The sequence below is a fragment of the Stegostoma tigrinum genome, chromosome 9 (genome assembly GCF_030684315.1).
Source record: "Stegostoma tigrinum isolate sSteTig4 chromosome 9, sSteTig4.hap1, whole genome shotgun sequence".
Classification (NCBI taxonomy): Eukaryota; Metazoa; Chordata; class Chondrichthyes; order Orectolobiformes; family Stegostomatidae; genus Stegostoma; species Stegostoma tigrinum.
Window position 1 is genome coordinate 56,781,569 of NC_081362.1, and position 12,264 is coordinate 56,793,832.

A 12,264-nucleotide genomic window follows, 5' to 3' on the forward strand; every position below is an offset into this window, starting at 1 on the left:
TCATGTGAAAACAGTTAATTTATTGAAACTTCTCGGAAAAAAATTTAGTCAGACCACACTGCATGCAGTTCTGGTTGCCATATTATATAAAGGAGATGTTCAGGAGAAAAGTTGAGGCTTAATTGTGATACTGAGGTTAGGGGCGGGGGGAGAAAAAATTGAGCCTAGGGTGGGGATTGTGGGGGTGCATTGGCGGTAGATAGAGTTGTGGCTCTGAGGCAGCATGTGGACCCTGGGAGCTAATTCCCTTGGACCACAACCTCCCAAACCATAGCAACATAAAAATTGCACTTGAATGTCACAGAATCTATCCCAGGACTGTTGTTCTCCAGTGCTGCTGCCTTGGACAAGGAACGTACTTCCAACCAGAGTTTCTCATGGCGCAATGTCCCACAGCTTAGGAACTCCTGGTTTACGCAGTGAATTCCTCATATAATAAAGAAACGGGAGACTTCAGAGGCATAGGAAAGCCCTATGTCATATGTATATGCTGGCTGGATAGTATAGACCTCTGATCGAGGTATTGGAGACCGTATTTATTCGTACGGCTAGGGAAGCAGGTTTTGTTTCATGTTGAGGTTAATAATCCCCTAAACTGCTTCCGCTGACTCAATGTGAGTGGCTGTGGTGGCACCCAGAAATGGATCTCTCTGGGTGGAAGTTCAGCTTGTGGCTGATGGCCTGACTAGGGTGTCCACGGTCACAATTTGAGCTGGTCATTTTCCACTCAGACTAGGGGCATTGATAAGAGTGGAAACAGGGAGAATGTTAATTTGCAGAAAGTCCTATTCCCTGCTTAATGTTCTTGCTGATCAAACTGGTTCCTGGTCTAGCAAAATCTGCATTTACATCATTACTTGCAAATTTCTGCAAGCCCTACTACTCAGTAATCCGCTTACAACCCCATACGAGTTCTGTCCTACTCTAATTTTGGCCTCTTGTGCATTCCCAGTCTTTGAAGGCCTAGAATCCTGTATGCCCAAACATTTGGGGTGGCACGGTGGCTCAGTGGTTAGCACTGCTGCCTCATGGCACCAGGGACCAGGGTTTGATTCTATCTTCTGGCTACTGTCTGTGTGGAGTTTGCACATTCTCCCTGTGCCTGCGCCGGTTTCCTCCCACAGTCCAAAGAAAGATGTGCAGGTTAGGTGGATTGGCCATGCTAAGTTGCCTGTAGTTTTCAGGGATGTGTAGATTATGTGGGTTTATAGTGGAATGGGTCTGGGTGGGAATGCTGTGTGGGTTGGTGTGGACTTGGTGGGCCGAAGGGCCTGTTTCCACACTATAGGGGTTCTATGATCCTATGATAAGATTCCTTTTTTTTTAGAAAAGGACTTCAGATAGAGACTCTGTATCTGTGTGTGTCTCTCTCTCTCTCTCCCCCTCCCCCTCTCCCTCTCCCCAGCTCCCAGTGCAGATCAATTAGTTAATTTAAACGGGGGGGAAAAAAAATCCACTTGCTTACATAATATTCACTTTGCACTGTCCAATTCTGATAGGATTGTCTGGATAATGATACTGCATGCAGAAAATTCTTGCTAACGAATAATTGTTTAGAATGTGGAGCATAATATTGGCATGGATCATCTCAGGGTAACTGGTCTGTTTTCCACTGTTGATGCTATCAATCAATTATTTAAACCTCCGCCACCTAAACCTTCGGAAATATGTATTGTTATGTTGGACGACTACTCCTATTAGAAAATGAAGCTTTCGAGCTGATTCAAGAACTTGACAGGAGAAGGAAAAGAAATCTAGATTTTAAATAAAGATTGTGGTCTTCCCACAGATGTGGGCAGATTTTGGTCTAGGCTCATCAGTACACGACAGAACCAAGTGGCTCAAGGATAAATGGAAATTGATCTCTGGCTTTATCAGAAAACTGTGAGCTGCTACTACTAGTTGTGTCTTCGGCTACATCTCTTTGCCAGCAGTGATCCTTGGCTAAGTCTGTAATTGCAGCAAAGGTGGCTGAAGAACTAAACAGCATGGTGCAGATCACTGACTAGGAATGATGCCCCTTGATTGTGTAGATCAGAAACCCAGATCCTGTTGAAGAGAATGGTTCCCATCAAGTTTAGCAATGGAATTAAAGCTGGCTTTTTGTTTATTTGTTGGTGTGTTTTTGCATTGCTTAATTTTACATTCTTTGTGCCTGAATTGTGTTTGTGTATAGCAGGGAAGCAACAATTCTGCCAAACAGGTCTGTGTGCAAGAATCAAGATAAACATTTTTACACATCTACCTTCATGGTGATGAGCGGTGAAGAAATCTGTAGGTTGGCACATTACAATAAATGACTTGTCCTAATATTACTATAGTGCAGTTGTATTCTAACCAAGGAGCTGAATAGTTTAAATCAACAAAACTACAGTTTGGTGTATACAGAATCAACTGATTAAACAAACAAAAGATTTAACATATAAAAAAAATGGTGAAGCAGCATTGAAGCCCTCATTCCAGCATAGCCTTCTCCTTCTCAGTGTTCCCATTGGCAGTAATAGTTCGAGCAAACTTATACAGTCTAACTTTGCAGACAATGCCACACAACTAAACTGCATGCAATTAAGTAAATACTTGCCCCGGACCTTTGAAAGTTGAGTAAAGTCTAATTTCACAAGTTGTAAACACAAAACCTCTATTACCTTGCAATGGGATCACGTTGTTTCAGATGGTGTTAGTAATGCATTAGTAACTGTTTTTTGTTCATTTTGCTCTATTGTGCTATAGTTCTGCTGTCATCTGTTCAGTAAATTTTAGGATGCATATTGGAAGCTGTCAAAACTCTGATGTTCAGGTTACCATCCTAATTCTATATCACCTTATACTGAACACTAGATTTTTGGAAAAATGCTTTATTGTGTATATGAATGATAGACAATCTTTTACAAAATGTTTGGTACTTTCATAAGGAAAATTTTTCACTAAAAAGCATATACAAAATAATTATTTACACAAGACATAGAAAGAAATGAGTGATAATTTTGTTTTGACAAGTCATGTGAAGCAATGCTGAATGGTCTCAGTATCCATAGAAAACAACAGGCAGCAAGATCAAATGTAAAATACTGTCATGTAGTATCACAGTTTTATACTAAAACTGGAAACAAAAGCTTATACACTTATCAGAATGCATATATACCTGATGTAATAAGCATGCACAGTTAGTTTTCAAGCAGAAGACAGTTCCACTCATTGTAGTTAAAACCACTTTTGTTGCAACTCCAACATGGCATGGACTTAAAACTTCCTGTCACAAAGTTATACATTTTCAGACATAGAAACACAATAGGTTGAGAATATAAATTATGAGGGCAGATGCCTTTTCACTGAGTTAGTATAACACACATTTATAGGCTTTTTTGTGCTAATTAAGGGCTTATTTCCAAATGAGATGCAGAGCAGTGGTTTAGAGCAAGGAACAATTTCAATTGAATCCACTATCGGCACATTGATGCTAAAAATTAACTGACCTGTCCAGTTAGAATCTGTGGAAGCCATGGGAAATTAGTAAGTTTCTTTTTATAAAGAAACCACGTGGACATCGCCATAAGAGATCACTAATGAAAAATTAAAATCGTTGTTCATGATGTGCCTTTGAACTTGTTCAAAGATATCCTTTCAATAGATATAGGGAATCAGTTACTATTATTGTCAGTTATCACTCATACCGCAATCAATTTTTATTTTTTGACCAAGTGAATGTGCATCTCTAGTTCTAAACTTGGTGCTGGTTTCATTATTAATGAGTAAGATCACGTGTGTATCAGTTGAATTTGGCAATTGATAGCACAATCCTACTTGTTAAAGATAGGGACCAACATGCTTAACCCTATCAATGTAAGTCTTAATGTCTTTCATTCACTGCTTACATAAATGTCCATATGTATTAATGAATATGACAGGAATGTTCTCTTAAAGCAACATATGTTTATTCCTTAATCGATCACTATCAATTCGGAATATGTAACACAAGGTTAGACAATGGACTTAGTAAATTTATTAAATCCAGTCCATTCTGCCAATAGTTAAATGGTGTAAGGGTAGACAGTTCAGTATTCTGGTGGATTCCAGCACAAAACTCTCTTTCAATTTTTACATAAGGGTTAGTTGGTACATTTAAAGTTGGCACACAAACAAGGTGAGTTATAGTTATACAAAGACAGAAATTTTAGCAAGTTTCCCCACTACTTTTCAATATAGTGTACAACAAATTTGTATTTGTTATATAGCAAAGTTGTCATGACCTTATTTTTCATTAGATAAACTAATGATTTTATATTGATCTTGTATGACTTATTATTTAAAACAGCAAGTTTTAAACAAAAAAAGACTTCCAGAGCTGCTTGTGGTAAATATCCTAATATTTTGGCGGTAATGCACAGCTAACTGTGCAGTACATGGTTTCCAATTGGGCCCACCTAACTTTGAATCTGAATAACTGGTCAAAGTTTAAGCCAAAAACTGAAAAGGATTCTGGGTGCACCTCAAACCTACAGTGATAAATGCATTTATTCATATATATAAAAATTATATAGCGCCTTTAACATATTAAAAACAGTCCTAAGACACATCACAGAGGCATTAAAAAATGTGTACATTCAAAAGCATTTTTAACAAAAAACAACAAATAGGTTTTGGCGCTTGATTACTGCTCAAAACATACTAAGTCAACAATCAGAGCAACGTTAAAAATTGGTCAACCACCAACCATTCAGCATTTCCAAACATCAAATACAATATGTGATAGGTTTGCAACGAATGTGTTGCAATTTCAGATATGGCAATCATTTGGCAATCAATATAGAACACTGTTCAACAGCACGTGTTCCAACAATTCAAACCTTAGCAATATTGAAGAGCCAAAAAAATACTGAGACACAATACGGATATTAGCATATTAAAAACTCAGACTGGACTTTAATCCAAACTGTTAAATTATATAAATACACAAATTAAGATCAGTTAACAGTATTAGTCAGTGGAAAGAGCTTGCAAAGTCACAGTGAGCCAGCCATCTTAGATATGACAATTTTAATAACAAGGTTCCCCACAAGGGTTTTTGAACTTCTCACCAACCCACTGAATCTGTGAGCATCTAAACCATTTAAAGTTATTCCATTTCTCCTCACTTTTTTTCCCCTCCGACCATGCAGCACTGTGTGTGAAATTTAGCTTCTAGGAAGTGGTCTGAAAAACATATTTTCACCTGTCAATTACTGATAATCAATGCACGGTTTAGGGGTTCATCTAAAATATTCTACTGAGCGACAACCCTGAAATTCCTTGGGGTTTCTGTCCACCCCTTGTCATAATTTCAGTGAGACTCCATTTTCATTAGTAATTTCCCAATGCCTTGTTAAGGAGTGAAATCTTACAAGCCAAATTACCAGGGAACTGAATCTGTGCCGGGACTTCTAATGCTGCAATATTCTAACTCAGTCACAACCCAGATATTTGCAGCGTTCAATACATCTAGCGATTTATGGTATAGGTCTTCGAATGAGCGAAAGTGAGTACCACCCAATGGATACAGACTAGAGAAACGTTTCAATCATGTTCTTACATGAGGTATTGGAAAGCAAATGGCTCGACTTGCAAAGTGGAGCAGGGCTGGACTGACTATTCCATCCCATGGTAGGCAAACCCTGAATTTTCAAATGCATGCAGTAGGCAGCAGCAATTTGCCTCTTCTGGCGCTAACTCACGTCTGTCCCATAGGAATCAGGTGTTTTCCTATTAAACCTAGCAGTTGTCAAAGGGCAAGAAGCAGCATGCAAGGGATTTCAAAGCCTGCATGTCACATATATTTAGTTTACATACCATACCCAGCACCGTGATCAAAACTGAAACAATCCAGACTTGCACATTGTTTAATATCCAACCCGAACCTTGCTTAAACTTAATGCTAGTTATTATTAAAGGGATTATAGCACCTTCACCCAGAGTGTTTATCTTTTGTATTATTTTCTTTTACATTCCAGTCTTCAATCTTCTGAATTTTTTGCCAACGACCATATGTTTTTATTAAACATTGTTTTCTCTCAGTTCTAAAAAATATACAATTTCTGACAATGTATGTACTTGATCATTTTTGCATCTGGTGATGACAAGTTTGCAGGTGGCTTTCTTTGGCTTTTGCTCATCGGTTATGTCATCTTAAGGGAAGTTATTTAAAATTTGTTTTCTAACTGTATTTCTGCATAAGTAATTTCTGTAATTTAATTTTGAAGCTACCTTCCACCCACAGCATTCATTCCTTTTTACTGAGAAAGGTGTGTGTAAATGCTGGTTGATATTTTTATTTAAACTTGGATTGCACCTGTAACATGTTGTAGTTCATAAATCAGTTCATATAAGTCTTTTTTTCCACAACTGAGCAACAGCAAGCTCAGAGTAAAAATAATCAATTAGAAACAGTCAGTCAAAAAAAGGAGCACTATCCCCTCTGTAAAGTTGTTGGGAAGATTGCCTTCTCTCCTTACCATTAATAATAAAAAATAATGCAGTTTGCCTATTGAAAATTAAATAACCTAAGTATTGTACCATCATGCTAACAGAATGCCCTGACAAATATCTAGCTGTCAAAGTTGGGTGATCCATACTATCTACAGGAAGGCATGACTATCTAGTCATGGAGGCTTACACAGTAGTACATGAAAAGCTGTTTTGACCTGTCTGTCTTGTTTTAGTCTGTCTTGTTTTAGTGCTGCTATCTTTATTAACGTTTTTAGAACTGGCACAATATTTTGCCATCAAGATAAAAAAAAATCTATTCCATGAATCTATTGATGAGGATTGTTTGATGTTTCGGTAAATTTCTTTAAATTACTCAAACGCTTACTGATTTGCAAGAAATAATTTACATAGTTGTTCATGAACAGATAGTTTATTTAAGAATCTCTATTGAAATGTAACAAAAACGACAATGAATCAAATTGATTTTCCTCTTACAATTAAAAAAAATCTTCCCAGAGATCAAAATAATTTGTCCTAATATTTATAGGAATGACCATATTACAAACGTTAAGACAATGGTCAATTTTAAAATACTTAACCTCCAGTTATATAAACATCTTTTTCTCTGCAGTGCAGAAAAAAATGTAGTTGTTGCAAAAAGAATGCTTCAAATTAAAAATGGATAACAATGGAAATATCCTTCTAATGTCTTATATTTGGTACCAGTTATTTGTATAAAAAGTAGTAAGATTCAGAAATAAAATTGACCATTTCGTGTTATTTTTGTTTAATGCTTATAGTCTTCAAAAAGATCTGGTAACTTAAATTAGTTAACGGAACAAATATATAAAATAAATTAAAATAACACTATTACTCCACATGGAGTGGTTTTTCTTTCTCTTTTACATTAGAGATGTCTTTTTTTCTTATACACATTGCTCTTCCTCACAATGTCAATTTGCTTTAATTTTAGAGTAAGAAATAGAGCAGATCCTGAAAAACTGAAACACACCTAGAAAATGCTGGAAATACTCAAGACAGGCAGTATCTGTGCAGCGTGTAACAGTTAATATTTTAGAACTCAGAACTGAAACATGAACCCTACTTTTGTGAGCATTTGGTGGCCAGGCTAGCATTTATTGCTACTCCCAACTGACTTTGAGAAGGTGGCAGTAAGTCACTTTGAACACCGAAGTCCATGTGCTGTAAGGGAGAGCTACAGTCTTATTAGGGAGGAGTTACAGGTTTGTGATTTGAATGACAGTAAAGGAGTGGTGATATAATTCCAAGCCAGCATGTTCTGACACTAAGAGGGAAACTTGCTGGTAATGGTGTTCCAATGCATTTGTTGTCCCTAATCTTCTAAGTGGTAGAAATTGTGGATGTGAAGGTACTGTTGAAGGAGGCTTTGCAAGTTACTACAATGCATCTTGCAAATGGTGCACACTGCTTCCACTGTGTATCACTGGTTGAGGCAGTGATTGTTCAAGTTGTTTAATATGGTGCCAATCAAGAGGTCTGCTTTATCTTGTGTGACGGTGAGCTTCTTGAGAGATGTTGAAGCATCACTCATCCAGGCAAGTGGAGAGGACTCCTTCATATTACTGACTTGGGCATTGTAGATGATTGTCAGACTCTGGGGAGTCAAGAGATAAGTTATGCACTGTATATCCCAGCCTCTGAACTACTCTTGTAGCTACAGTATTTATGAGGCAGGACCAGTTCAGTTTCTAGTCAATGGCTTTTGATGATGAGATGTTCAGTGGTGCTGTTGAATGTTAAGGGGAGATGGTATTATTCTCTCTTGTTGGAGATGGTCATTGCCTGGCACTTGTGTGCCATGAATTTTTTCTTACCACATATGAACATACAGCTCAGTGTTCTCTACTAAGTCTTGTTGCATGAATGCACAGACTGCTACACTATCTGAGGAATCACAAGTGGTATTGAATACTGCATAATCATCAGCAAACATTGCACTTACGTTAGAGGGAAAGCCATTGATGAAGTGACTAATGTTTAGGCCTAGGGCTGATACTTGACCAGATGAGTCTTTTCAGCATTTTCTGTAGTTTGTGGAGAGTTGCAAGTAGCTTCATTCATTGAGTCAAGTCTGTGTAACACACAACTCAGCATGAATTCTAATGCTTGAAGCCAACTTTAGAAGACAACTCAGTTTAAAAATAAAAACAAAACTCATTAAACACAATGCCTGGTGTGTTAGTCACAGAATAAAATACTGCAGTTACAATTAGGGGACCAGGCATCAATTGGCAGTTTCAACTGAATTTTTTTTTTAAATCTAAAGTTTAAGGGTCAAACATCTTTTGAAAGTTTTCCTGTTTTTGCAATACAACCAGACCTTAATTACCAGGCAAGTAGTAACATGCTGCCAGGCTTCTTGTAGTACTGCTTGTGTGTGTGTGAATCTACCTCCATATGACCGATTTTCCTTTTGTCCTTCAAGAAAGCAATCCAACATTCCTGAAAATGGGCAAGACTAAAATCGGTAAATCACTAGAGTTCTACAGGAATAAACCCACGTCATACTATTTAAATATTTCCAATGTTAAAGTGTTATGCCAATCAATGCCCCACTCTATAATCTACAGTAGATTTGCTGATTAAATCATTTAAAAAAGCTAGTGAAACACTACTACTCTTTTGGACAAGTAGCAAAGTTTCGTCCCTTGTCTGTGATAGCAACATGCACTGTCTTTGCTGAATGACTGACCCAGATGATTATACAGCCAGATAAATCAACCACAAATATCCCATCTGATTAACTCCCAACGCAGAAAATGTTTCCCTTTCTGGGAGATATATCTCATTTGTGCAATTATCTGCAGCTGCTGAATGTTTAACTCTCTGAGAACTCCTGACATGTTGTGTTGTGGAAGATTCTGGCTTCCTTAAAAATAGCTAAATAACACTAAACAAAGTGAAATGTCAACACAGAATTGATGGTGCCACAGTCATGTGTCTCAACCTCTTTCATGAGAATCTCCTGCTATTTATGGGAAGAGTATCTCTTTCGATCCTGTCACTAATCACCAGTGAAACCACCAGAATACTGGGGACATCCATATAACTTCTATTTATACATAAGGTCTGATGTTGCTGTGGCCATAAATGTGTCCTGTACTCCTTGAAATATTGCCCCCTTGAGGAGCAGTCTATAACTGCATCCAAAATGTTTGAAATCATGCCAAGAAACAGTGTCAAGGCAAGCAGCTGTTCAAAAAGGTTAAAGTTTGAGCTGCCATTGTTTTCATACTAAATAATCAAAGTAATCTAGCAAATCATCTGTGTGTTTTTACCATCTATTTTTAACAGTAATAATCAGCTCAAAATCGCAAATACAACTATGCAAACCAGGTTTTCCCAATTATACAAAAAATAATATCACTTAAAGGTTTGTGAACTCAGTAGGTCATCCTCAAATTACTATGAAATGGACCAGTCCCTCTGATACTTTTAGGTCTTTTAACAATGAGACCAAGGCAATGTTAAAGGAATATTGCTCAAGTTAATACAACAGCAATTCCAACATACTTTTAGCTCTTGATTGTACATCTTCTTGACAAGTCTACAAGGTGGACAGTGCTCCATTTGTTTAGTTGGAAAACATCATTCTGGAATATCACTGTGCAACCAGAAGCACAGCAACTGCAAAAGAACGCCACCATTCACTCATGTTAAGTGTGCACACAGAATGTCCCGTTTCTTACTATTATGTTCAGTACTTTAGAATTCTATGGAAGGATTCAAAAGCAGCTTTAACATCAACAAAATGCTCAACAAGTAAAGGGCACAGTTCTGAAAATCAAGGTATCACTTGACAGAAGCTTGATGTACTGAGCTGCACTTTTTCTTGGAAAGAAAGCTAGCTCCATTTCCACTGCTAATTATTAAGGTTGTTTAAATACAGCATTTGTGAATTCACATCTAAATCAACCGAGAGTTCTTCAGGAACTGAATGAGCACCTGGTAGACAAACTTGTACTGAGCTATTGTTTGAACCATTAACATTCTCTGTTGTCGGAGAAATCCCAGCATAGCTGGCACTTCCAGCTTCTGAAACAGAACAGCAATGGCAAAATGTTATTACACAAATTGATAGATTGTCTTAAAAATCCAATGTAATACAGGAAAATAGATTGAAAAAATAAACAATTAAACAAGTATTATACCCAAGAATATGAGCTTTGAAAAAGATAGTTTTTGTTTCAAAGATTCCACAATACGTTTTTCATAATTATTCCAAAGTTGAAAATAGTCTGATTAAAGTTTTGTTGCTTTTCTCATTTATCCCAAGGGTGGACTTTGATATTGGATAACTAACACTGACTTTCAGAAATAATAGATTCAATTAAAGAATGTAAATAATGCATTCTAGATGGGGTGCAGAGTGTGGAGCAAGACATGACACAGCCCAGACCCTGAAGACACAACAGTTGCCTTGAAACTTTAAAGGATCTCCTCTACGTTAGGCACTTCAGGCAAATGAAATACTTTGTTTTTAAGAAGCAGGGGAGAATGACGGAGGGAGAAGGAAAAAATACTCAGCACTTGATCCTTACTGCCTTCTTATATTATTAAGTTAAAGAAAGGAATACCCGCAGAAATGTTCTGTCAAATCCTTTATGACTTCACGGCCTGTTTTGACAAAAAAGTCTGATAGACAGTCATGCTACCTGCTTATATACAACAACTAATAAGCATCCTTATCTGTCTTACTTAGTTATCTTCAGAAAATACACATTTATTATTTTGTGCTGGACTTTTAGCTTTGGCTCATCCCATAATAAGGATCCAACAACAATGAAAAAACTGCAGATTCAAAGATGCAGTATGATGCTCCAATCGTTTAGAGGAGCTACAGATTAAGTCGGCAGTTTACAGGTTTAGATACATAATTTGTATCAATTGGTTTTCCAAATAGGTGTGAGATATTATGTGCAATAAAAATCTTGTTTCCAATTCTATAAATTTCATTGGATTTTCTGTTATATCCTGGCTACCCAGTTTGGAAGCCAGTAACTATGTAGTGGAATAATCAAGCCAAGAATAAAGAATAACCTAATAAACTAACCATCAACCTAATATGATTGTTACTAATTCCTAATGTAAAATTTTTCACAATAATTCAAAATCTTCCAACACAACTAAGGCTAAAACATTGACTTTAATATTAGATAATGACTTTAATACTAATGTCAAGAAACAGATACAAACTGATATGCAATATCATGGTGTGAAGCTGGATGAACACCGCAGGCCAAGAAGCATCAGAGGAGCAGGAAAGCTTGACATTTTGGGTTGGAACCATTCTTCAGAAAAAGAACTTTTTTTTTCTGAAGAAGGGTCTTGACCCGAAAGGTCAAGCTTTCCTGCTCGGCCTGCTGTGTTCATCCAGCTTCACACCGTGTTATCTCAGATTCTCCAGCATCGGCAGTTCCTACTATCTCTCCCCAAACTGATATGCAAAGATGGTTTGGAAGTGGAGAGATTTTTTCTTTAAAAATGCTCATGGAATTGAGGATCAGTGGCAAACTAGTACTTATCGCAAATTTACGGAGAAGTTTCACTCACTAAAATGCCAAGTTTAGGAAAATGCACACAATGAATATTCGTATTTATTGGAAGAGAACATCAGTGCTCAGGAATGCAGGCAAATGAAATAACCAATAAAACAGTACAAAGTACTGAGGCCAACGTGGAAGAACAGTGGTCAACATTCTTTTCTCCTTCTATCTTCAGTCTATTTCAGGTTGTCAGGCGACTTAATTAGGAGCAGAACCC

The 12,264-nt window shown here is 37.2% G+C and overlaps 1 protein-coding gene across 5 annotated transcripts in view; it reads right to left on the minus strand.

Annotated features, from left to right (window-relative positions):
* Positions 1-3,185: 3,185 nt before the first annotated feature.
* Positions 3,186-12,264, minus strand: part of LOC125454778 (tyrosine-protein phosphatase non-receptor type 14-like) — a 278,893-nt gene continuing 269,814 nt past the window's right edge. For all 5 annotated transcript variants that reach the window (XM_059648575.1, XM_048535977.2, XM_059648573.1 and 2 more), the window contains one exon: positions 3,186-10,536. In XM_059648575.1, coding sequence (XP_059504558.1) covers positions 10,408-10,536 — 129 coding nt within the window. In that variant the 3' untranslated portion in view covers positions 3,186-10,407. The remainder of the gene's footprint in view (positions 10,537-12,264) is intronic.